Genomic DNA, 26877 nt, shown 5'->3' with positions numbered 1-26877 from the left:
GAGGCAACTTCCCTCCGAGGCAAGTTCAGTTTTCCATGCAGGAGGGAAAGCCCTGTAAAATACATCCCAGACTGGATTTAGCGCCTTCCTAGTAAAGAATTCATTCCCTCGAGAGCTGCCCCAATCTCTCTTCCACTATTTTGGATGTGGAATATGTCCTTGTAGACATTTCAATGGTGCAGATTCCTGTCCCCATTAAAAAAAAAAAAATCTAGTTCCGGGGCGCCTGGGTGGCTCGGTCAGTTAGGCATCCGACTATAGGTTTCCGCTCAGGTCATGATCTCACAGGTCGTGAGTTCGAGTCCCATGTCCGGCCCTGTGCTGACAGCTTGGAGCCTCGTTGGGATTCTCTCTCTGCCCCTCCCCCACTCTCTCTCTCGCAAAATAAATAAACTTAAAAAAAAATATCTAGTTGTGTCCATCTGTTCTTTTCTTCACTCCTTTATTCAACAAACACTGAATTTTTGTTCAGCGCTTACCACATTCTGTGACCATGACGTCCCAGGTCTCAGCCCACATGGAAAATGATTTAGCTTATGTGGCTGCTAAGAGGGACAGAGGGAAGGCAGTGATTTTAGATGCTTGGCGACAGTGACATTTGAACCAAGACGAAACTAGCAAGCAAGGGCCGCCGTGAAGCACCTTCCTGGTATGGGTCCCACGGGCACAAAGGTTCCGAGATGGAAAGACTTTGTGGCTAGAGAGTGCGGGTGGCCGGACAGGTGACAAGAAGGGACACTAAAATGGAAGGCTGCAGAACACCTACGGGCGCTGGAGGCCTTGCAAAGCACTCCAGGATTCCCTTTGGCCTGAGTTGGAAGCCACTCAAAGGTTTAAACCTTTTAAGTGTTTTAAGTGGTTTGAGTGTTTAAGCAGAGGTGTTTAAATCTTGGTAAACGATCACTCTCCTTCTCCAAGGGAAATGGGGACAGGGTTGGAAGGGGGGGGGGGGTTGCCAACAAGACTGGAAGCTGGAAATCCAAGCAGATGCAGTTTCCAACATCCGGGCAAGGGGTGATGTTGTCCCAGTTAAAGTGTGAAGATTCGTGCTTCTAAATTCTTTACTAGAGTGGTTTACTAAATATACACCTAAACATGGCCAGAGGTTCATAGTTTTGTAATTATTCTTCCTGAAACTCACAAAAAGGAGAAAGGTAGAACATCATCTTGATATTACAGGATAACCAACCCCAAGGTAATACCGGGCCTCCTCCGGCCAGTAAAGGTTTTTACCAGATCACCTTTAGTTGTCATTTTCCCTCTTCCTTCCTTAAAGGAAAGACCTCAGTGCTTCTCCACAGATTCAACCCTCTCTAGGTTCTCCTTTCTCCCCAGACCCGCCAAACTCCCCTCCCCAGGGGATCCAGCATCTGCTAGGTGAATCCACATCCACGACTGGGTTCAGATTCCAGCTACCGTTAATGGCAACCGTTAATGGCAACGGTGACAATTACATACCGTCAAGTTTCGAGGCATTGTCACTAAGACAGCCTCAAGGAAGGACGCTCAGTTTAGGGAAAGAGTGGGACTGCCCATGGGCAAAATGGCTTCTCTCCCCTCCTGGCCTTTGCCCAAGTTACTCCCTCGTTTGGGGTGCCCTGCTCCTTCCTCGTCACCTGACTGAACTTTATTTGTTCCTCAAGATGCAGCTCAGAGGCCGCGCCCACCAGAGGTGCTGTTCTCCCCCGGCCCAGCTGGCTCAGGGGCACGCCTCCGGAATCCCACGTCCACGTTTACCCAGATCGCAGTGGTTGCCAGAGACTCTCCCACCTTCTCTTCACTTTGTCTCTCCTGCTGGACCCCAGGCGACGTGCCTTCTTTATCGTTTTAGCCCAGCCGGGTCCAATCTGCTCGCGGGATTAATACACGCCACGTCTCGTACGCCGTGGGTGGGCGCGCGGACCGGAGAAGTGTTTGACGGTGCCTACGAAAGCAGTGGCTCCCCACGGCAGGTGAGTTTGGTCCCCAGGGGCCGTGTGGCAACGCCGGGAGAAATGCTCGGTTGTCATAACTAGAGGAAAGGGCGCCCCTGGACATTCAGCGGGTAGAGGTCGGAGATGCTGTTAAACATCCGGCGATTCACAAGACAGGCCCCCCCCAACACAGTTACCCAGCCCGTAAGGTCAGTAGTGCAGAGGCTGAGACACGCATCTAATCTCTGACCAGGAAACCTACTCCAGGGTACGCGTGCCCAAGGGAAATGACGTGTAAGTCCATCAAAAACACAAGAACACCTCGGGGCGCCTGGACTGTTGGGCATCCGACTCTTGATTTCAGCTCAGGTCATGATCTCGTGGTCGTGAGATCAAGCCCCGAGTCAGGCTCTGCGCTGACAGCCCGGAGCCTGCTTTGGATTCTGACCCTCCCCCACTCATGCGCTCTGTCTCTCTCTCTCAAAATAAATAAAGTAAAAAAAAAAAAAAAAAAAAAAAAAAAAAACCAACCCAAAACACAAGAACCTCTGTAGCAGCCGTACCCACAGAAGCCCCAAACTAGAAACAATGTAAAAGACCGTAGTAGTCATATGATGGAATCCTACAGGCCATATGAAATAAAAGACTGCTATCTGCAAGAAGAATGGATCTCACAGATCTACTGATGAACTAAACAACCGGACCAAAGTTAACAGGCAAAATTCATCGATGGTGAGGGAACGGAAGTCGGAATAACGGTCACCCCGGGAGACAGGGAGCTAGTGACTGGGAAGGAGCAGGAGGGAATCTCTGGGGTGCTGGGAACGTTCCTGATCTTCATCTGGGGAGCAGTCAGTCACACACACTGTGCTGTGCACTATGACTCATGCGCTGAATGTGTGTTATGCCTCAAAAAGCTTTATTCAATGAACAGTCCTCTAAGAGCGCCCTACCGGCAGGAATCACACACAGGGATGCTGCCCTATCAGCCAGGTTTTCTAACAGACTTCCGGGTATACTGCCGGCGGGAATGTATGTAGGTGCATTTCTGGAAAGCTGTTTCACAACAGAGATCAAAAACCTTACAATGTGTCCTTAATTGAATTCTGGTCTGGTCATTTTATGCTAAGGAATGTGCTAAGGATGGGCACACAAACCTAAGCTTCCGGAATATTTATCATAGCATAATAAATGTAAGAGGGAGGGGGCACTGAATTCAATGCCCACCCAAAGGGAACTGTGTCATATTATGGATTCATTAAAATGATATTTTTAAATTTAAATGGAAGCCATTTACAATACATTAATTAGAATTAAAAATCAGATCACCCAACAAGATGTAATCTAAGATAAACAAAGGATACATTCAATATGTTAACTATGATTATCTAGGGTAATGAGCGATTACGGAATTTCTTAAAATTTCTATCATTTTCCCCCCTAAAATATACATATGTACTTGTTAATAAGAAAAAAAAATTATACAATCACAGTTCTTAAAAATAAAGGTGAGTTTGGGGCGCCTGGGTGGCTCAGTCGGTTGAGCGTCCGACTTCGGCTCAGGTCACGATCTCGCGGTCCGTGAGTTCGAGCCCCGCGTCGGGCTCTGTGCTGACTGCTCAGAGCCTGGAGCCTGCTTTGGATTCTGTGTCACCCTCTCTCTCTGACCCTCCCCCGTTCATGCTCTGTCTCTCTCTCTGTCTCAAAAATAAATAAACGTTAAAAAATTTTTTTTAAATAAAAAAATAAAAAATAAATAAAGGTGAGTTTTAGATTTTAAAACTGTGTACCAGACCTCACACAACCCCCAGGTCGCCAATGTATTCAAAGCCCCGCTACCTGCAGAAGAACTCTAAAGTCTCATCACAACGGCTGCGGTGTAGCAGGGATTAAATAAAAAGATAAAATTCTAGATTTTTCTGTCTCCTATCTGATTGTGGGATAGGTTACACAAACCCATACATTCATGGAACCACACAGAGCTTCATAGCCCCCCCCCCAAAACAGTTAAAGGTAATTCCACGTAAAAATATGAAAATAAATATTTCTGACTGCAAAAGGTTTCAGATGCTGTAAAGGAAACCAATACAAAGGCACCCCCTTCCCTGGGGTGCCTGGGTTGCTCAGCTGGTTAAGCGTTCGGCTGAGGTCATGATCTCGCAGTTCGTGGGTTCGAGCCCCACGTCGGGCTCTGTGCTGACAGCACGGGGCCTGGAGCCTGCTTCAGATTCTGTGTCTCCCTCTCTCTCTGCCACTCCCCTGCCTGCACTCTATCTCTGTCAAAAATACATACATGTTTCAAAAACTTAAAAAAATTGAAAAAAAAAAGGCATGACCTTCCCTGAATGATCAAGTCTGCCTAGGTAATCTCTCAGCCCAGACCCCGACCGAGAAGTCCTGTCCGTGTTTCTGTGTCAAGTGGGGTGATCCCTTGTGTGGCAGAGTCCTTGCAAAGATGTGGCGCAATGATGGAAGACGGCGCTGCACATGGGGATCGCGGCTGGTGAGCCGCGTCACCCCCACCACCTGAACAAAACCTCTCTCCAGGAAGCTCCCTTCTCCGAATCCTGCGTGGCGGCTGGTGGCAGCACATGCTCCATTATTATGTGGCACCGCACAAGATCTACCTTGTAGCTCACCCAGCCTCGGAGTTCCTCCTGGAGCCACGGGAGGGACGTGCGACAGAGCTAAAGGTGGGAGCGTCTGCTCAAACTTGACACCGCTGATGGGCCGGGGGAGGGGGGAGGGGGGCACCTTAGCTCACAAATCCATCCTGAGAGTCTCAGGTTCGTTCCGGTTTTAAGCGCAAGCTGTTTCTCTCCTTACTTGTTAAGTCAAAAAGACTTTCAGCCAAAGAAGTCCACAACGAAACCCTGAGCGCAAACATCTAACAATGTTAATTTTCAAAGCCCTGTGTTCCCCTCCTGCTTCTCAAGGTCACACCTCCCCGCTGAATGATTCCAGAGGGGTGCTGACATGGTACATGAGAAAAACAGTCCTATGAAGTCCAACCTCTAATAGGAAGAGCAAACAGCTCAGATGCCAGCCAGCCACGACAAAGGACCGACGAAGCTGAACACACACCACCCCCCCACCCCACCCCCCGCCCCAGCATCCGTGAATATCTGCCTGTTCTGCCTCCTCAGAGAGGACGGATCACAAGACTGCTCAGAATAAGAAACCAAAAGAGCAGAAGCCCAGGAAGCAGCCGGGCCTGAATTTCACGCTGTTTCCAGAGAGTGAGCTGGCAGGCTGTGCCGGTGATCCGCACAGCGGGCAGGCGGCAGGCGAGGCTGACAGCTTGAGGGGGTTGTTGTAGGGAGACAGCTGCAAGTGTTCTCCTGGAGAAGGTTCTGGGCCCTGAGCTCCCGGGAAGCATTTTCAGCTCCCAAGCTGACCCTCCATTCACACAGGGGTTAAGAGCCTGTCAGCCAGCCCAGCAAGCATGGTCTTTGTATTTAAATCATCTCAAGGGGACCCACAGCTCCAGGCACGACCAGAGCCTGGGAGAGGGGAGAGAAGGGAGGTGACAGAGAGGACCCTTCCGCCCATAATTGCTGGCTGGGCTTCTGATCCAGGAAGCTAAATAAAAGGGGGACACCAGAAGAAAGAGCCTAGGAAGACTAGAATACCCTGGAGGGCAGCTAGAGCAATCTCAACCTTAGGCACAGAAATGTTTCTGCCTCTTTTCCCTTCCTCCTCCCAGCTGGGCATCACGTGCTCCCTACTGTGTGCACTCCAAATGCAGATCAAAGCACAGTGGTGCCCAGTGTCTACACCGCTCTCAGGCACAGGGATTCTCAGTCATCAGAGGGCCCCTAGACAGCAGCTGTAATCCCTTTCTAATCAAAATAAACAAACAAAAAACCCTAACCAGCCCAAACCAGCACAAGCAATACACAAGTACGTATAAGACGCAAACACACACATTTACACATGTGCCTATTTACACACATACACATGCATATGCTTTTATAGCAGAAGGCAGGCAGGAAGCCTGTTCCTCGAGTCTAGAATCCCTTGCTTTTCCTCATCTGATTCTAGCAGCAACAGCCATTTCTGCTACGAGTTTTTTCTCCCGTGAGGACCGATTCCAGACCAAAATGCCACCCCTCCGGCGTGCCTCCCCATCCCACTCTACCAGCCCAGGGAGATCTGTTAACAATCCAGGGAACAAAGAGGGAAGAGAGACCCAAGCTGCATTCCTTGAAAGTGGGGTTAGATTCTATACTTTGATAAACCTCAGAGCCTGAACCTCTTTGCTCTCAGAGTGGCCAGGGTGCAGCTCTGAGCCTCTTAATAAACAAGTCCGCCTCTCTCCCCGCCACTAGGCACAAGGGTTTTCTCTGCCCAGCATCTATTTTCAGCCCCCATAAATCATGTTCCATTGTTTCAGGGAATCTGAACTCACGCTTAATAAACCATCAACCTCACCCCTCTGCCACCACCCCAAATTTCCCTCAGGGAAAGACGGTTTCCAGGAGAGAAGCAAATTCTTAATTAGGGCTGGGTTTGAAAAGCAAGCTTCCGCACAAAACAGAAAAACAAACCTGGGTCTAAAAACCATCAAATAACCAACCGCTAATGTCTTTTTTTTTTTTTAATTTTTTTTTTCAACGTTTATTTATTTTTGGGACAGAGAGAGACAGAGCATGAACGGGGGAGGGGCAGAGAGAGAGGGAGACACAGAATCAGAAGCAGGCTCCAGGCTCTGAGCCATCAGCCCAGAGCCCGACGCGGGGCTCGAACTCACGGACCGCGAGATCGTGACCTGGCTGAAGTCGGACGCTTAACCGACTGCGCCACCCAGGCGCCCCTAATGTCTTTGATTAAAGTGCAGGACTGTGATTCTCAGGTCCAGGTGGGACTTCAGTGACCATCCGAAGGAAGCAGAATTTGAACCTAATGCCAAATGACACACGATCAGGTACTTGAGGACCACGTCGGTGCTGCAGTGGCTAGATTAAATTGCTCTGATGCAGAATTTCTCCCAAGTATAGGTTACCAAGAAACATAATACTGCTTTAAAATTTACTTAGGTGTGTTCACCCTTCTCACACCAACACTGTCACGAATCTTATTCATAACCAGGCTTCACCTAACACAATTCCCCTGTTTTTCCTGGAGATGCAGGGAAACGAGCAGACATGTAGCTCATGTTCCGAGATCGAAACCTGGATCACGGCACTCACAGCATAAAGTCTGCTAAACCAGGGCTCCGGGTACACACAATTCTTAAAGAGCTAATTTAATGGACAGCCGCTGTCTGGGACAGGAAGCCCTTCTGACATTCTGGAAAACGTAGGGGGTTTCAAAGGATGATGCAGAGGGACGGGACTTTGAAAATTCCCAAACTCTTAACCGAAGCCTAAACGAGAACAGGTTCCGTTCCAAAACACTGCACAGTTCACTTGGACCCTGCAAAGCCCAGCTGGAGCTCAGCGCGTCCACACTGCAGCCTGTCTACACTGCAGCTTGTCTGCTGGAGGTTTGCAGACCACTCCCTGCTGACAGAGTCCGGCCAACCCCACCAGCCTACCAGCAGCCTGCAGCACTATGTCCAGATCCAAGTGAGGGCACCAGCCAGGGGTTGGGGGGGGGGGGTCCCCTGGGCCTGCCCTCCTACCTGCTGTATTCCTGGCTGGTTGAACAATGATCAGGGAGAGCCACGGGAAAAGCCGCATCATGCCCAGTACGCCACTCCCTGGTCCTCAACAACACCGGTTGCACACTCTTCCACCCGTGAAAACGGTGGGCACAAACGAGGGCCTGCCCCAGAAGGATGCAAGGAACAAAAGCATCAGGGGCAGGTGGAACCGGCTGGTCTCCACCTCTCTCGGGGGACAGAGGCCACAGAGCTTCTGCAGGGTACGTAGAGACGTTGTAAAACTAACTCCCAGGAAAGGGCGCAGTAAAAGGGGACCTTGGGCAGCCACAGCTGCCAGCAGGAGCGACCTCCAGACATCAGGAGCTTGACCATGACCATAGCGGTAAGCGGAACACACACACACACACACACAAAAGTGCCTTCCGGCATAAGAGCATACACCTTAAGGGGGGGGGGGTGGGGTGGGGAACTTGTCATTTCACTTTTCCCTGCTCTTGGCAAGAGATCCTGAAAGGCACGGACAGAGAAAGTTTCTCGGATTAACTGGAGAAAACACACGCCAGTGAAGATACCCCGGAGGACCTCTCCCGAGGTTCTCACTGCTACTTGTCCCAGCCCTGGCACCTGAGTAAGGCTTGCCATGGGGCCATCAATACAAACTGATTTACCACCACCCCCGCAACACACACCCAAGCTGTATCAGCGTTTCTGAAGCCCTTTACCTAGACTAACTCAAACGCACCCCTAAGGTGCGACCCCACAGGTGTGACTGGCTTGGCCACACCCAGCCAGAGAGGGAAGACACTCCCCACCACCCTCCACGTCCTTGCCAACCGCAGGGTGCCGGCGCCGGCCTCCGCCTCCTCCTCTCCACCCACGGGGAAGTCGGAGCCCCCCACGCAGTCAGAGCACTTTAAATCCCCGCCGCCGCGGCCCCCTTAGGGTCCAGAAACGCACAGCTGCCCCCGGCCCACGGAGCGTCTGGTGTCCTCCCGGCCCGGCACTCCCGCCTCCCCGGGCCGCCCCCGCCCCTGCGGGCCGCGCCTTACCGCCGGTGTCCTCGAAGCGCGGGGGCGGGCGGTCCCGCAGCGTGGCGCTCCAGCCCGCGCCAGCCTCGTCCTCCTCGGCTTCCTGCGCGTCGGGAGCACCGGGCGGCGGCGGCGGGGGGCCGGGGCGCTCGCGTTCGTCGTCCGAGGAGGCGGCCGAGGAGGAGTGCGAGGCGGCCGACGTGCTGTAGAAGGGGTTCCCGCCGCTGTCCGGGCCCGACTCGCCGAACACGTCGTCCGAGATGTGCAGGCTCTCGTAGCGCGCGCGGGCCGCCTCGAGCAGCGCCGGCGCCCTCCTCCGCGCGCCCCCGCCGCCCTCGGCCATAGCCCCGGCCGCCGCCCGCGCGCCCGCCCCCCACAGCGCCTCCCAGCCGCACGCGCCGGGCCCCGGGCCCGCGCCGCGGCCCGCCGCCCCCCACCAGCGCAGCCCGCAGCACAGCGCCCGCCGCCCCGCGCCCTGCCGGCCCGCCGTCTTGGCCGCCTCGGGCCCTGCGCCCGGGGAAGCGCCCTCGGAGCTCGGGCGCCGCAGGCTGCTGGCCGCGGCTGGAGGCAGGGCGCGCGGGCGGGAGGCTGGGGCTGCGGCCGGGCCCAGGCGCCGCCGCTACTGCCGCCGCTGCGTCTCCTCGGCGCCCGCCGCGTCCCCGCGCGCCCTCCCGCGGCACCCCGCGCTCCCCGGCCGACCTTCCCGGGCGCGAGCCGCCAGAGGCGGGCCCCGCCTCCTCGCACCTCCGGCCCGCCGGCCAATCGGGAGCCGGGCCGGGGCGGGGCCGACGCGGGGCACGCCCCGCCTCCCTCCACCGGGCGGGGCGAGGAAAGAGGCGGCGGCGGCGGCGGGCGGGAAGGGGGAGGGCAGGCGGCGGCTCGAGCCCGTCCCCTCGCCTGCAGGGACATGCGGCCCGGGACGGCCACCCGCAGGCCCCGCGCTTGCTCCGCGCCGGGAAGGGAGGAGCCGAAAGGGTGCCGGGGGGCACGGGACGCAGCCGGTTCTTCCTGCCGCCCGAGCGGGACCCGGCGCTCACGTCCCCTAACGCTGGAGGCGCCCCGCGCCGGGGAGCTGTCCGCCCCCGGTGGTTCTGAACCAGGCGCGGCAGAAACTCCAGGTAGGCGGCGGGCCCGAGGCTCACAATTCCCTGGGCTGTTGCCGCTGCTGCTGCTACTGCTTCCCGTGGCACACAGCCGGCTGCGCCCCTTGCTCCTATGAGCACGAGGGCTGTCTGGCTTCCGGGAATCTTGCTCTAATTAGGAGCCGGCCTCGCCGGTCCATTTCTGGGGTCAGATGCTAACTCAGTCTCGCTTGAGTAGCCCTGTAATTCGAGGGTGGCAGCATCTGGTCTTAGTCATTCCTCTCATCTTTGACGTTTGCCCTCTTTTAAACTCAAAATATTCATTACCTCCCGAATATTGATTACTCTGGCACCACTGTTGTCACATCTTTACTTACACATTTGACACACTCGTCTATTAAAATATAGCACAAGTCTACCCAGGCGTCAGGGCTCTGATAAACAATGGCACAGAAAGGTTTCATCCACCCCTCTTCCTCGGCCAAGAGTGTGTGGCATTCATTCTGTTGATGGCGCTACATATGATCAGTCTTGTCTCCTTGCTCCCCTCTCCCTCCCACAAATAGTGCAATAAGTCACGATGATGGTAATTGGGCCATAAAGTCACTTGCACTCAGAAATAAAATAAATCCACAGAGATGTGAAGGGCTTACAAATCCTACTGGGTATTAACTAAAAGATAATTGCACAAGAGGGAAAGGCATGTTGCTATTTCTAAGCATGCATAAAGGATGAAGATGATGGGACCATTCTGCCACCAACTGAGGTCAATTCAACAGCAGGCCGGCAGCTTCTGCTCTCACCCTCCCCTCCCAGGCCTGTGTTTCCTCCTCCCAGCCAGAGCCTCTGTACAGGCATGAGTTCCTGACAATCACTGAAAGAAAATATATAGAAAGGAAGGGATTCACATGGCATTGCTTTCTATGTGGATTGGCTGATATATGTGAAATTGTTTGCAAAGCATTTCAACTCTGTTGGAAGAATTATGCCACAGGAAAAAACTGGCTTCTGGCATATCTGTATACTATGCTAACCAGTGAAAGATTTTGAAGAGAGCACATACAGGTAGTCAGACTTACCACAAAAGACCAATGAAGCATAGATCGAAGACACAAAATGAGACTCCAGAGCTCGAGTTTGAATTCTGCAATTAGGAATTCTGTTATACTCCTGTAAAATTTTATGTTATCTCTTAAAGAAAAAATAATTGAATGGGATCTAGAGGGTGAAATCTGTAGGCAAGAGTTCCTTCTCTCCGGGTAGCCAGTGAAAAAGTCAGCAGCTCAAGTGAGTGTGTGTGTTAAAAACAATGGCTTGCTTTGCTACCCATAGGAAGCACAAAATAGACGAATAACAGTTACAAGGATGGATGGACACAGTCTCCCATTGTCTCAAATTTGCATTTGCATGGTGCTAATCCCAAGGAAACCTTAGAGCCTTTGTGTGGTAAGTGCTTGTAGCTCCCACAGCATGCAACATTGGGGAGAGGATTATTTGGTCACAAAAGAAACAGACAGGGAAATCAAATTGTTATCCAAGTGTTTGTCAAACAAAAATCAGATGGCTATTTCAGTTCAGAATCAGGTCTTCAGCAACCAAGGGTTACTTTGTTTAAGCAAGTGATGCCAACCAAGAAAAGTAAAAATACGTCAGCCTTTATTTAAAGACAGGTGGCTGATTCTCCTTGTGGAAGGAAGAGAGAAAAAGGGGGAAAAAAAAAAAACCTGGAAAACAAAAACCAAAAAACTTCCCCATCTGCTTGGCAACCTACTACCATTATGATTTTACATCATTAACTTTTCTAAGTAATGTTATCTGTAAGGATAATTATGGAAGCAGTATTACACTGAGATCTTTTCAACTTTGAGTCATTTAAATACATCTTCCAAATAATATAATTTTGTAATATAATTAAATAACTTTAGATGAATATTATTTAGATGGTTTCTACTCTGCACAAAGGTCTCCGGGTAGTAAAGGCAATCCATTTGTGTAGTAGAGTCCTTAGGTTTTGTTAAGCCAGGAGTGTGTGCTTTTTATGTAACGGGGACTGGTAGCCATTTTTCATTGAGTCCTGGCCTCCTTTCCTGGTATGTTTTAATAAGAAAGAAAAAAATGCTACCATTCAAACTATGATACAATGTTTTCTTTTCATTAACATTTAAAAATTTTTTTTTCAACATTTATTTATTTTTGGGACAGAGAGAGACAGAGCATGAACGGGGGAGGGGCAGAGAGAGAGGGAGACACAGAATCGGAAACAGGCTCCAGGCTCTGAGCCATCAGCCTAGAGCCCGACGCGGGGCTCGAACTCACGGACCGCGAGATCGTGACCTGGCTGAAGTCGGACGCTTAACCGACTGCGCCACCCAGGCGCCCCCTTTTCATTAACATTTTAATTTAAATGCATCGAAAGTCTCTTTGGTAAATATTTAGATTTTTATCATGTATCACCTTAATGCATACATAAAAATGAAAGTTAAAATCGTTGGTTAATGTTTTCCCAGGACTTGACATTCAGAACCGCTCTATTCTTATTTGCCTTCTGCTTTCGATGCCCAGGTTTTCCCCACAGTATGTGTCTCTTAACCACCCAGAGCTTCCGTCATGCTGCACTTAAAACAATTTTTTTTTTTATTATTGACATATAGCTGACCTTCAATGATGTGTCAGTTTCAGGTGTACAACACAGTCATTTGACAATTCTGCACGTTACTCAGGGCTCACGTCGTTCGACGCGGGGCTCGAACCCACTAACCGTGAGATCATGACCTGAGCTGAAGTCAGACGCTTAACCGACTGAGCCACCCAGGCGCCCCGTAATTCTATCCTTAATTTTTTGAGGAACCTCCATACTGTTTTCCACAGTGGTTGTACCAATTTACATTCCCACCAACAGTGCACAAGGGTTCCCTTTTCTCTACCTCCTGGCCAACACACTTGCTTTTTCCTGTCTAATACCAGCCATCCTGACGGGTCTAAAGTGACAGATCTCATTGTGGTTTGATTTTATTTCCCTGATGATTACTCATGTTGGACGTCTTTTCACGCGTCTGTTGGACGCGTCTATATGTACTTTCTGGGGAAAATGTCTATTTAGGTCCTCTGCTCATTTTTTCAATTGGATTATTTGTGGGGTTTTTTGTATTAAGTTCTTTACATATTTTGGATATTTATCCCTTATCAGATGTACCATTCACCACTATCTTCTCCATTCAATAGGTTCCCTTTTGGTTTTGTTGTCGATTTCCTTTGCTGTGCAAAAGCTTTTTATTCTGATGTAGTCCCAATAGTTTATTTTCGCTTTTGTTTCCCTTAACCAAGCAGACGTATCCATGAATATGGTGCTAAGGCCAATGTCGAAGAGATTACTACCTGTTTTCTTTTAGGAGTTTTTTGGTTTCAGGTCTCACACTTATTTTTTTAAGTAAGCTCTGTGTCCAGTGTGGCACTTGAATTCACAACCCCAAGATCAAGAGATGCGTGCTTCATGGACTGAGCCAGCCAGGTGCCCCTCAGATCTCACTTTTAGCTCTTTAATCCATTTTGAGTTTATGTGTATGGTGAAAGAAAGGGGTCTAGCTTCATTCTTTTGCATGTAACTGTCCAGTTTTCCAACACTGTTTTCGAAGAGACTGTCATCTTTCCATTCCATACTCTTGCCTCCTTTGTCAGAGATTAATTAACTTTACAACCATGGGTTTGTTTCTGGGCCTTCTATCCTGTTTCCATTGATTTGTGTGTCTATTTTTTTTTTTTTTTTTTTTTTTTTGCCAGTTTTGATTAGTACAGCTTTGTAGGAGATTTTGAAATCTGGGATTGCGATACCCCCAGCTTTGTTCTTCGTTCTCAAGACTGCTTTGCGTGCTGCACTTTTTATACAAGTACTCTGTGGTCATCCAAGTTGCTGTCCCTCCATTCTGCCTGGCTTGATGCTGGTGGGTTTTTTTTTTTTTTAACTTATCCAAGATTTTTATATAATAACCAGTTTGTTTTTCTTCTTCAAATGGTCCTCAAAAGGCCTGTGGCCTGGCATGCTGAGAGGTATAGACGGCCAGGCACATCCTAGGACTAGTAACTAAGTTGGCACAGGCTCAGCCTGTGGTAACTTTATAGACATTTCCACCTGCTCAGCACCGACTATGAGACAATTCCATATATATATAGTTGGAGATGTGAATGTGAAAGAACATGGGGGCAGGGGCATCTTAGAATCTGTAAAATATAGTATATTGCTTCCTGTCTGTTCTTTGCCATTTTTGATTTTGCAAATGGCCAAACCACCGTAGGGAACAACATTGAACAAAAATCCTAAGGTGGCAGGGCCTGACCTGGCCAGCCCCATACTGCACAGGCTAGATCAGGCTTAGGAAGTCTATGTGTCGCTGGGTCACTATGAATAGCGAAGGCGGGGGGGTGGGGGTGGGGGTCACGGCAGCTGCTGCTTCTTCCTATATTGCCTTCATCGCCCATAAGGAGGGGGCCAGAACCAAACAGAATCTCCTGGAACTGAGATAGGGGAGGGGAGAAGAAAGAGCCACAGCTGCTGAACCATGATCGACATATGGGGGAGAATGCTGGAGACAAATGTGCATGGCACAGCGTGACATTTGAGTCATATCTGACATAGAAACTTAAGGATCCAATCTTGCTCAAAATGATTTTTTTTTTTTTTTTTGATGAATGTATCTACTAGTCAAAGAGAGGGAGAACAAAGTAGGACAAAGCTATAGAAAACTTTTGGGAGAAATCTCTCTTGTTGGGATTGAGATACCCTTCATTGATGGGTTGATCGATTCATTCATTCATTCACTCATTCATTCCACAAATACGTACTGAATACTTATTATGTGCCGAATCCCCTTCTAGGCACTGAGAATAAATCAGAAAAGAAAAAACCACAAGTACCTTGCTTTTATTACATCTATACTCAAGTAGAGAGAAGAGAAAAAGAAAACAATAAATATGCAATATGTCAGCTGTTGACAAGGGGTAAAAAGTAGGGGGACAGACATTACGTTGTTGGTGATGGTGATGCTGCTTGTGTGTGTGGTCAAGGGAAGGTACTGAGATAAGAATCCTTGAATGGGTTAAGAGCACGAGCCAAGTGCATTTAGGAAGAGGAAACAAGTGCAAAGCCCCTGGGGCAGGCACACACCCATTGTACTCTATAGAACCAAGGAGGCTGGCGTAGCTGAGGCACAGAGAGCTGGATGACTTGGTAGGAGATGAATTGAAAAGGAAGTTGAGTGCCCCATTCTGTAAGGCGGGATTTTATTCTGAGCGAAGTGGGGAGCCACTGGAGACCTTAGAGCAGAGAAATAACGAGATCTGACTCGGGTGTTCAACGGATCGCTCTAACGGCTGAGTGGAAAATAAACTAGAACAGAGCAGGCATGGAATCCGGAAGGCCAGAGAGAACACCGTGACAAATGCCCAGACTATAGAGGGGAGTGTTTGGGGCCAGATTAGAAGTGATAGAGGTGATTAGAACCAGTCAGATTGTGAATACGTTTTGAAGGTAGAACCCACAGCTTTGACCAAAGAATTAGATATGTATGGGCAGTGAGAGAAAGCGATGAATCCAGAATGACTCTATAGTTGTCTGTTGGAGCTACTGCAAGTGTAGCAGAGTTGGAGGAAAATAAGAGCTTGGATTTGAACATGTTGGGTTTAACACATCTCAGTGGATCTGGAAAGCAGACAATTGAAGAGAGTTCAAGAACCAGGTCTGGATTGGAGGGAGAAGGGTGGAGTCGTCAGCAGATCGATGGTAGGAAAACGGATGAAGTCACCAAGGATTGAGTATAGAGAGGGGACACATCTGAGGACAAGTCCTGGAGCACATTCATAGAGATCAGGGAAATGAGAAGAAACCCCCGAAGGAAACTGAGAAAGTTGAGGAACCCAGACAGATTTTAGGGGCTAAGAAAGTATCTCAAGGATCTCGAGAGTAACCATGGTGAATGCGGCGGAGGGATTTGGTAAGGTGAGGGCTGGGAAATAACCACTAGGTTTCACAAAAGGGGGATAAAAATGGGATTGGAGAGTGGGTTTCAGAACCTGGGAGAAGAAACGGGGGTTTTGAGTAAAGACAACTTTTGAGGATTTTTGCTACAAAGGGAAGAGAGAAAAGGGAGGTGCCAGGTGGGTTAGAAGTTGGAAGGAGATTTCTGAAGATCGGGTGATATTTGAATGAGGGTGGGGATGATTCAGTAGGAAGGGTGCAGGAGAGATGCCAGACAGCTGGACAGAGAGAGAACAGGTTACTAAAACAAGGTCCTTCCTCGCTTGGATGGCAGTGAATCGGAATGCACGAGTGGAGGGGCCGGTCCTCCCTCAGAAGGCGTTAGGGGTAGGGGTCCATGCAGTTAGATTTAGATCCTTAATCCATTTTGAGTTTATGCATATGGTGAAAGAAAGTAGTCTAGCTTCATTTTTTTGCATGTAACTGTCCAGTTTTTCCAACACCGTTTTTGAAGAGACTGTCATCTTTCCATTATACATTCTTGCCTCCTTTGTCAAAGATTAATTAACCGTACAATTGTGGGTTTGTTTCTGGGCCCTCTATCCTGTTTCCATTGATTTGTGTGTCTATTTTTTTTTTTTTTTGCCAGTTTTGATTAGTATAGGTTTGTAGTAGATTTTGAAATCTGGGATTGCAATACCCCCAGCTTTGTTCTTCGTTCTCAAGACTGCTTTGCATGCTGCACTTTTCATAAAGGTACTCTTCTTCCTTTCCTGCTTTGATTTTCTCAGCGAAGTCCTCAGAGGGGTCATCAGCTGTATCTGAGAGAGGTGTTCAGTTCTTAATCCTGGCTGTACATGAGAATCATCTGGAGAATCTTAAGAGAACACTCCTAACCGGGCCCTACGCCAATTTAATCGGATTTCTCTGGAGGTGTACCTGGGCGCTGGAATGTGTTAAAGGCTTCCGGGTGATTCAAAAGTGTGGCCAGAGTTGAGAATCCCCGGGTTAGGGGTCTGAGGAAGGAAGATGTGAGGTAGTCAAAATATTTCACCAGTAGAGTGGAGACTCAGTCAATTAGATCAACATACTTGGATTTGTGGTTGAGAATTTAATGTGAAACCTGCCAGGATGGTTGCATTTTTTCCCCCAAGTTTTATTTATTTGAGAGAGAGAGAGAGAGAGAGAGCAAGAGCACACAAGCGGGGGAGGGGCAGAGAGAGAGAGAGAGAGAGAGAGGATCCCAAGTAGGCTCTGAGCAAGGGGCCAGACGTAGGGCTCAAACCCACGAACCATGAGATCATGACCTGAGCCAAAACCAAGAGTCAGATGCTTAACTCACTGAGCCCCCCAGGCATCCCAGGATGGTTTCATTTTTCTCCAACTATGTTCAGCTGCCAGGGGCAGACACGGGGTGGACAGAGGGTTGGGTTTTACCGAGGTGGGTTTTTCTCAGGTGTGTATGATGGAGGTGAGAGTACTAGACAGTGATTGTAATCATGGACCTGGGCTCGGTGTCGGCTAAGGAGGCATGTGAGAATTTGGCCGAAGAATTAAGGGACGTTGAAAAGGATGTAGGTAAATGGCTTCTTCTGAGTGGTTTTGCTAATGAATATTTCCACGAAATATTTAGTGCAGCCAGACCCCTGCAAGTAGCACCAACAACTCTGATTAGTGCTTCAACCTACATTTTCTTCCCAGGGTTGCAATCAGTTGCTCTCAACGAGTGGACATTGTGAGATATTTAGAGCAAAGAGAAATATACATATTGGAAGTGGGCTTTTCCCATTCTTAGAAACCAGAATTTTGTACCTTCGTGTCCTCTCTTCTGTCCCCCTTGGTGACCTTTTCCCTCTTGAAGCACACCCAAGCCCCACTCCCCTGTTCTCCAATAAAAGAAAGGGATCTGAGTAACAGCCTTGAAGTTCAATCGCCTTTAAAGGAGAAACAGCCCTGGGCAGTTGGTGTTTTACACAAAAGAATGGATTGCTTAGTCACAGAAACTCAGGTATTCTAAGAAACCGGGAGCGGATGTTCCCTGCTAGAAAGGGGACCTTCTCGGCATCTCTGAAGTCACATTCCTGTAGCTGGCACTGACGGAACTGAAAGTATAAATTAGACGTCCAGGGTCAAACTCTACGTAGATTGTTGAACTGATGCATTGTTGTAGGCTTAGTGTTAAAGCCCCATCTGTCCCTCAGTTTTCTTACAGTGACAGTGATGCTTCTTATAAGATTGTCTGTGAAAGGCTGGGCGCCCTACAGAACCATGCAGCACAGCAGAGCTTTCCCCTAAGGAGAGCGTAATGTGCACTCTAATCGTAGGAGAAAAAATGGAGAATCACAGGAAGAAACACTCATGTTGGGGCTTTCATTAAACTTAGTGCAACCTCTCACCAATTCTGTATCTTTATTTGCAGTAATTTTTTAATAAACATTACTGTTGAAATACCCTTGGTTACAACGAGCAACTCAGTTATCAGAAAAACAGTCTCAAACGTTTGTTCTAATTACGAAACCAGAGGAGGTGACAGGGGTGCCTGGGTGGCTCCATTGGGTGAGTGACAGACTCTTGATTTCTGCTCTGGTCATGATCTCACGTTCGTGAGATCAAGTCCCACATCGCGCTCTGCATTGACAATGCAGAGCCTGCCTGGGATTCTTTCTCCCCCTCTCTCTGCCCCTCTCCCACTCATGCTACACTCTCTCTCTCTCTCTCTCTCTCTCTCTCTCTCTCAAAGATAAATAAATAAAAAAAAAAAGAAGGGCTGACAGTTTAGAAAATTTTTCAACAAGGTTTAAACAAAAAGGATTTTCCACTTTATTCTAATCAGGTCAACACAGATACCACTTTCCCATAACATTGCAAGTAATTGGTATTTTTCAAAGATATCATTCGGTTCTTTACAGAAGGCTAAAAGTTGGAGGCCCATAACAATGACAGTCAACTTTTATGTGTGCCTTCCGTATGCCAGAAGCTGTGCTAAATGGTTCGCCGGGAACATCTAAAAAACCAGCCCTATGAGGTCAGTGTTCTCCCTGTTCTAACTCCACGCATGGCAAAGCGAATGCTTCAAGCCGTGAGCTCGGTTTTCCAAGTTCATACAGCTAGTATATGATGGGATTAATATTCAAACGCAGGCAGATCCCTCCTGGCCGCTACCATAGTTTTTTGACTGTCACCTGCTCCCCCGCTCCACTCCCGTTTAGGGACAATCAGTTAATACCTAAAGCACAGTGGCTGTGCGTGAGGGGTGGCCACTGGCTTTAATTATTTCTATCCAGGGAGGAAGGGCTGCCTTCATACATTCTGCGTCAGCTCTTTCTTCTGCCCAGGAAAGTATCCATCCTTCGATGCATCAGTATTAATTGTTGTTCAGGGATGAATTAAGCTTCTGGGGTCATGCACCGTTTTCTATGGCATCCATATTTCTTTCATGAAACCTAAGTAGCATTCACTTGGAGACAAGAAGAAATGATGGTGAGGGCGGGGAGCGGCGATGTTAAGAGGGACTCCCAGAAATTGGTTCCTGGACCAGTAATGATCACTAGCCCTTATGTTACTCTTGGAGTCACTTTACTCGTGCTGAAATGTATGAATTTGCCCTAGCGTGACTCGGCCCCTCCTAACAATCAAAAGCTCCCAGGATGGGTCAAGATGTTTTGTTGTAATTCTGCAGGTTGAATGTATTTATCAGCCCTTCCCCGAGAATGCTATTATAGGGCGGGAGTTGGGTGATGACTAGTGGGCAGAAACCTATCAGGTGGGAGGAGCCTATGACGTTTGTATGAAGGAGAAACCAGCTCTCCTTGGTGATGGGGCATTTATTCTGCTCTCAGACTCCAGCCCGGCCAGGACCGCTTTGTAAGAGAAAGCCTTCAGTTGGGAGGGGTTGCCAACTACTGAGAAAACCAGTCAATTAATATTGAAAAAACACTAACCAATTAGGTGCATTTTTTTGGTTTCGATTTTGGTCTTCAAAGCATGAAGGTCCTTGGGGAAAGGGAGCGGAGGAAAAGGCTGGGCCAGACTCACCGCAGGCCAAGGCTCGCAGTTGGGCACAGCCCTGCCTGCTGAGGGACCCTTCCTGGAGGCCCCGCCCCCCCGAAGGCCCTGCCCGGCGACCCCACGGTTCCATCTCGTAAGGTCTTGCCCTCAAAAGCCTCACCCTGGAAGGCCCCGCCCCCGGAAGGCCCCGCCCCCGGAAGGATGCCTTGGCCAATATAATGCTCTGCTGTCACTGTCTGGTAGTTCTTCAGTTTTATTTTTGAACTTGTGTTTTGGGAGTGGGGGGGATGGGACAGCGGAGCACGCGCATGAGCCCGGTATGCGTGTCCACGGTCCCTTGCCTCCTCATGTTCAAATACTGGTCTCCCGCCTGGCGAGTGCCGCTGGACAGCGACACCCAGTGCCTGGGGTTCAGCAAGAGAAGCTAAGCGTTACATCGATGACTGAGTCAACAGGAGCACCCTTTCCCTACGAAGCAGAGCTTGCTCTGAGCACAGACAGAAGGCAATGGCCTCTGGTGAACAACCCAGAACCGGGTCATACCCTTTCTCACTCACGTTACCTCCCTGTGTTAGCCGAGCGCTTAGGCTGCAAGCGGTGACTTAGAAGCGAAAGAAGGGAAAGAAAGGGCGGCCCCCTGTCCCCCGTCCTTTCGGGTTCCTTACCCATCAGTAAGCTGAGGGCGGGAGGGTTGGTGGAACACGGCCTGTCTCACCAGGTGGAGTAAAGACAGCTGAGCTGGCGGAGCGCAGGATTTCCACCGTCCTGGTGAGAACAGGGTGCATGTGCCCGGACCAGCTGCCGCGTCCACGTGCGGATTATTTAAAACTGACATTGCACCGTACAAAGATGGGTGGTAAAATTCATGCTCCTAATTAGGTTTGTAAATGTTTATTTACATTGGAATGACGTTAAATGCGAAGCGAAAACACCGGCCATGGCACGTGGAAAGACAGACCTTGGAGGAAATGGGCTTTCTATTTTAGTGTCTTTAACAACTCTTCATCTGTGCTTTTGAACAAAAGGCCGTTTATCTTCGTTTTGTGCTGGGCCTGCAAATTATGTAGCCCGCCCTGGCAACAGCTGTGCAGCGTCTCGATGACCTAGTGGCGTGAATGCCGGGAGCCTCCTTCCCGGACCCCGTAGCATCACACAAGCCTCTCAAGCCAAAAGAGAACTTTAGGGTATAGTGGGGGGGGGGGGGCGGGAGGTCCTCAAATTTCTGATTCATAGGTGCCCTGCTCGGGCTGCCATAACAAAATACCAAAAGCTGGGGGGCGTGGGCAACATACACTGTATTTTCTCACAGTTCTGGAGGCTGGTAGTCCAGGGTCAAGGTGTCCGGAGGGTTCAATTCTCCCAGGCCTCTCTCCTTGGCTTGCAGATAACTGTCTCCTCTGCTGTGTCGTCAGACGACACATTGCCCTTCAGTGTGTATTGTCTGTGTCCTAGTGTCCTCTTCTTGTAAGCACACCAGTCATGTTGAATTAGAGCCTACCCCCAATGAGCTCATTTTACCTTAATCATTGATTGATTGATTGATTGACTGATTGTAGGCTTTATGCCCAGGCAGAGCCCAATGCAGGGCTGGAACTCACAACCCTGAGAGCAAGACTGAGCTGAGCGCAAGAGTCAGGTGCTTAACCCACTGAGCCACCCAGGTGCCCCCTTTAATCACCCCTTCAAGGATCTAGGGTCTGAATACAGTTACATTCTGAAGTGCTGGGTGTTAGGACCGCAACATCGGAATCTGGGGGGGGGGGGGGCGGGGAGGTTACATTCAACGGAGCCCAAAACAATAGGCAAAACTGGACTGAAACAGAAATGTAGACACATTTTAAAATGCGAAACGTATATTTTTGTGCACCTTAGTTGCTAGACTAAGATGTGTTTGCAACCTTGTAGCAAAACACCCATTGGCATGATCAAACAGAGCTTCTGGGTAACTTCACACACCCACAATTAAAACAAACCCCAAAGCTTTCTAATTGGGGATTTGGCTGTTTTAGGCTCAGTGGCAACCGAAGCCTGCCTAGGACTTTCCTTTTGTTTTAGCAGAAAAGTAACAGGAAGAGGAATTGAACATTTAGACATCTTGCCGGTGTTTGTAGTTAATCATACTCTCCCTCGTGGTCCAAACCTGATTGAGCTCTTGGCGCCATAGAGGAGAGATGATGTTCATTACATGTCAGTGGCCACAATGTGCCTTTTTTATTACTGTTGGTATTTGTGTTATTTTTAGATGTAAGAGGCAAGCCTTATCTTTGGGCTGCTGTAACAAAAGCACCATAGACTGGGTGGTTTAAACAACAGACATTTATTTCTCACACTCCTGGGGCTCGGAAGTCTAAGCTCAAGGCACTGGCAAACTCCATGTCTATTCAAGGGCCACCTCCCGGGTCACAGATGACCATCTTCTCCCTGTAACCTCCCGTGGTGGAGGGGGCAAGGGCTCTCTGTGGGGTCTCTTTTAGGAAGATGCTAATCTTGTCCATGAGGGCTCCACCTCATGACCTAAACATCTCCCAAAGACCCCACCTCCCGATACTGTCACCTTGTGCATTAGGATTTCAATATATGAATTCTGGAGGGACACAAACATTCGGTCTACAGAAGGCTTCATTGAATGTCTTGTATGTCCCAGGCACTAATTTTTTTGGCAAAAGTAACCACTTCCTACACGTCCTTTGAAGTGAGAGTGAGAGTATTTCTCCATTTTGTCTTCCTTTAGAACTTTTCTCCGGGGAGGACCCTAAAAAGTTCAGAAAAGATCCAGAAGAAACCCACTGGCCGCTGGCTAACTCATTCTTTGCAGGAGAGCAGAATTCAGTCTGAAGCAGGTTAATCTTGGAAATCTAGGCAAAGAGACCTTGCTTTAAAGTCTTCTCAGGGCGCCTGGGTGCCTCAGTCAATTAAGCATCCCACTTCTGCTCAAGTCATGATCTCACGGTTCGCAAGTTCAGGCCCCGCGCTGGGCTACGGGCTGACAGCTCAGAGCCTGGAGCCTGCTTCAAATTCTGTGTCCCCCTGCCCTCTCTGCCCCTACCTCTCTCTCTCTCTCTCTCTCTCTCTCAAAAATAAATAAACACTATGGGGCACCTGGGAGGCTCAGTTGGTTGCACATTGAACTTCAGCTCAGGTCATGATCTCATGGTTTGTGAGTTCGAGCCCCGCGCTGGGCTACGTGCTGAACAGCTCAGAGCCTGGAACCTGCTTCGGATTCTATGTCTCCCTCTCTCTCTCTGCCCCTCCCCGACTCACGCTCTGTCTCTCTCTCTCTCTCAAAAATAAGTAAACATTAAACAAATTTTTTAATAAATAAACAAGCATTAAAAAAAGTCTTCTCATATTACGAGTTTTGTTAGTACAAGTAATAATAACTATAATATCAACTTTCTTTTTTTATTTATTTAATTTATTTTGTAATTTACGTCCCAAGTTAGGTAGCATGTAGGGCAACAATGATTTCAGGAGTAGATTCCTTAATGCCTCTTACCCATGTAGCCCATCCCCCCCCCCACAACCCCTCCAACAACCCTCTGTTTGTTCTCCATATTGAAGAGTCTCTTATGTTTTGTCCCTTATCATATCAATTTTCTTTTTTACCAGTGGCCCACTAGGTGCCTGGTACTGCTGAGCACCGAGGGGAATGGTCGGTCTCACAGCCCTCTGAGAATCACACTATTTTCTCCTCCACATTATGGATGAGCATTAAGCCTTGGTGAGAAGTCACACAACACTCCCAAAAGCCACATTGCTACCGAGGGGCCAGCTGGGATCTCCGCCCACTTTGGTTCCAGAGCCTGTGATTGCAAACGTGGGCCGCACTAACTGTTCAGTAGGAAGGACCGTGCGTGGGGGTGACAGCACCCCCTTATCCCTTAAGGTAACCCCAGCGCAGCCCGCGGTGACTGCTTGAGGGAAGGGTGAGAGCCGGGTGCTGCCCAGGGCGTATTTCGGGGAGCAGACGTGTGGTCAAGGGGGTCTAATGATGCACAGAATGAACAGACCTAGGGAAAGATCTGAGTTCCTGGAGCCGTGATCTCCAAACATTTATTATTGTGCACCTCTCGTCTGCCAAAAAATCGATCAATAATAAAATTAAAAAAAGTTTTGAGGACATAACACCAACATAAGTATATTTATTTATAAATTATAGCCTGTACTATATTAAATTATGTGCATTACAAGTGACATGCAAAAGGTGAACATTTACATTTTTTATGTCTTATTTTATATTAGAGAGAAAGAGAGAGACAGAGCATGAGCAGGGGAGGGGCAAAGAGAGACAGGGAGACACAGAATCTGAAGCGGGCTCCAGGCTCCAAGCTGTCAGCACAGAGCCGACGTGGGGCTCGAACCCACAAACTGCGAGATCATGAGCTGAACAGAGGTCGGACACTCAACTGACTGAGCCACCTAGGTGCCCCTTGAGAACTTCCTTATACAGAGCCCGACGCGGGGCTTGAACCCGTGAGCAGTGAGATCATGACCTCACTGAAGTCGGACGCTCAACCGACTGAGCACCCCGGCGCCCCACAAAAGGAAACATTTAAATGGATGACAAGAAATGCAATTCAACCATCTAGTATTTTCTTCCTGTCCTTTATCAGACTATATCTCTCCCACTCACTTTGGAAAAGATTTTTTAAAAGACACAGGACACTTCAGTTTGTACCACTAATTCCTAGGATTAATCTCTAAAGAGATGGAAAATGGAGATGGTTTCTTAAGAAATACACCACGGCTCTGAAAGAAGACAGGGACCATCAGTTCCTGCTCTGCTGGCCCGTGATACATCCATCCGAGTCTTGAAACTACAGATCTAGAATTGGACCTCTCATCCCAGACCCGCCAACCCAAAACTTGAAAAAATACACTTCACTTAAAATCAGTATCATCACAAAATTCTTCTAGCCATTCGTGCTCCAAAAATCAAAGTAAACGTTTGCAGCCTCCTTCCGGGTTAACGATACGGAGAAACCAAACTTTAGGGAAACAAAAACAAAACCAAAAACAAAACCTAACTTTACAGGAAGGAGGAAGCAGGATCATAGCATATGGCGACAAGATTAGTTTTAGAGAGCTGTTTAGGGAGCCCTACTGGAAGGCTTAAGGTAGAGGGAAAGAAACAAAGGGACGTGGCGACCCAAAACTGTCTGAGTTTTCTAATTTGTCCCGGGAACTTCTGGGTGGAGAGGAGAGCATCGTGTGGGGTCAGAGCAAGAGGCAATGGGAAACCCATACACGTATGTAAACAGCTCTTCTCCCCATCTCCTGTGGGAGAGGAAAAGAGAATGAATTTATTCCAGTAAGGACGGCCACGAGTTGGTGAGGTAAGTTAGGTAGATGGATGGGTACCCGAAAAAGCCAGGGAAGGAGGCTTCCCTGCTGTCTTGTCAGCATCTATGGGCAAGGCTCTCTTAACGGACTGCCAAACGAATTGATGTACAAATCAGATTACCGGCAGCCATGTATAGCTGCTCGGGTTGTGCATGGCACAATGCGCCTCAACTAAAGGCATGCCCTTAACACTACAGACATCTTTATATCTTTGTTATTTTAAATATTTAAAAAAATATATTTTTTTATTCGTTGACTCCAAAGAGGCAGTTGCTTGCTTATCATGACAATTTTTTGATCGTGTAGAACTGCCTCCTTGGTTGTGAAAATCAGTACGTTGTAACAATTTTCTGAGAGATGGAAATAAAGTGCCTCCTTCCAGGGAGGCCTGAGTGGCTCAGTCAGTTAAGTGTTGGAGTTCAGCGCCGGTCACGATCTCATGGTTGGTGAGCTTGGGTCCCGCATCAGGCTGTATGCTAGCAACTAGTACAGAGCCTGCCTGGGATTCTCCCTCGCTCTCCTCTCTCTCTGCCTCTCCCCCACTCATGCTCTCTCTCTCTCTCTCTCTCAAAATTAATAGATACTAAAAAAGATAATAAAAATGGCCTCATGTCTCAGTAGCACCCTATAGTGAAATTTATACAAATCAATGCCGACAGTGTAAGCGAGCGCTCCTTAATTTTTCCAGCCCGTAGTGTCACCTACCTTCTCTGAAAATGTATCGGGAGCCAAGCGTATCCACAGCAGGAGCTGCTTAAGTTTTGTTAGCTCCAAGTGTCCGCCTCCCTTGGTAAGTAGCATGGTAGGAAATGTCCTTAATTCATCGCAAACTTCCGTCTGCATTTTCTCTATTAGATTCATTTGTCGATGTCTGCTATTTGCCGGGTTGCATTGCAAATGTAACGTTGCATGCAAACTCTACATGCTGTTGGCTACAGGGCAAGCATATTGTTAGGCGATCAGGAAAAATGTTTTAAGCATTTCGTATCCCTTCATGAGTTTGTTACTTACGTGCAGGCATTTTTACTGGGTTTTAGTTATCTTTCGTAAGTTGTTTGGGATTTCCTGTTGACATGCAATGTCTGATAAATTTCCCCATCGAAAATAACGGGGCGAAAGCCTATTTTTGTTGTGGTTCAGAGCGTCTGAGCTTCAAGAATGGATTAACTATGTTCAGTGGGAGATGTCTCTGTATTGTTCTGCTTTGATTGTGAAATAAAAACATGTTGGATGAAGGAAGGACCTTTTTGCCCAAGCTGCTTCTAGACAGAGAGCTGCTTTTCTGATTCATATACCAATTGTATCTTAAACTTAAAATGAGACACCATTGACATTAGACACTAGCTAAATTGGATCTTTTGAAGTTGATTTCTTGATCGTATCTTCTGAGATTTGTTTGCTGAAAACGGAATGGCATTTGGGGTTTCCAATTTGTATGTGCTTTCGTTATGGCACAATCATTTTTAGTAGCTAATATTCATTGATCGTTAATAAGCCACAAACTATTACACAGAAATAAGTTAGAAATTCCTGCAAAATGCTTCATTAATTGTATTACGGAAGTTACTTTCAATGACATGGGAATTTGGTTGGTATATAAATAAATCACCTACTTGTTACATACATATTACTTTAAGTTATATTTACTTGTGACTTAAAAATTTTATTACCTTGCACGTTTGTAAATTCTAAGTTAAAACACTTACGAAGTGTGTGAAACACAGATACTAAATTTAGTAAAAAATGTATTTGGGCCAGGAATACAGCTGTGCTGCAAATGTGCATGGAAAACACAGTAGATTAAAACACATTTAAAACATATTGTGGGACATTTTATATTCCACGGAAGGCTGTGCATTATTATTTTTTATTTTGAAACAATCAAAAACTCGGATAATGAGGAGCTTATTTCCTAAACCATTTGAGA

At 48.2% G+C, this 26877-nt stretch overlaps 1 protein-coding gene and 1 long non-coding RNA gene across 4 annotated transcripts in view; one reads left to right on the top strand and one right to left on the bottom strand.

The window, feature by feature from the left end:
- PGBD5 (piggyBac transposable element derived 5) overlaps positions 1-8939 on the bottom strand; it is a 108635-nt gene extending 99696 nt beyond the window's left edge. For 2 of the 3 annotated variants that reach the window (XM_045437406.1, XM_045437405.1), the window contains exon 1: positions 8571-8939. In XM_045437406.1, the coding sequence (XP_045293362.1) occupies positions 8571-8892 (322 nt within the window). In that variant the 5' untranslated portion in view covers positions 8893-8939. Of the gene's footprint in view, positions 1-7539; positions 7661-8570 lie in introns of those variants that run through there. The other variant, XM_045437407.1, reaches the window with a different exon arrangement.
- Positions 8940-9410: 471 nt separating this feature from the next.
- The window catches only part of LOC123576494, a 48768-nt gene continuing 31301 nt past the window's right edge, over positions 9411-26877 (top strand). Inside the window, exon 1 of the long non-coding RNA XR_006701433.1 lies at positions 9411-9667. This is a non-coding gene — a long non-coding RNA (uncharacterized LOC123576494). The remainder of the gene's footprint in view (positions 9668-26877) is intronic.

The sequence above is a fragment of the Leopardus geoffroyi genome, chromosome D2, assembly GCF_018350155.1.
Source record: "Leopardus geoffroyi isolate Oge1 chromosome D2, O.geoffroyi_Oge1_pat1.0, whole genome shotgun sequence".
NCBI classification, from domain to species: domain Eukaryota; kingdom Metazoa; phylum Chordata; class Mammalia; order Carnivora; family Felidae; genus Leopardus; species Leopardus geoffroyi.
Note: the sequence above shows the minus strand (reverse complement) of the source record. Positions and strands in the feature narration are given on the sequence as shown.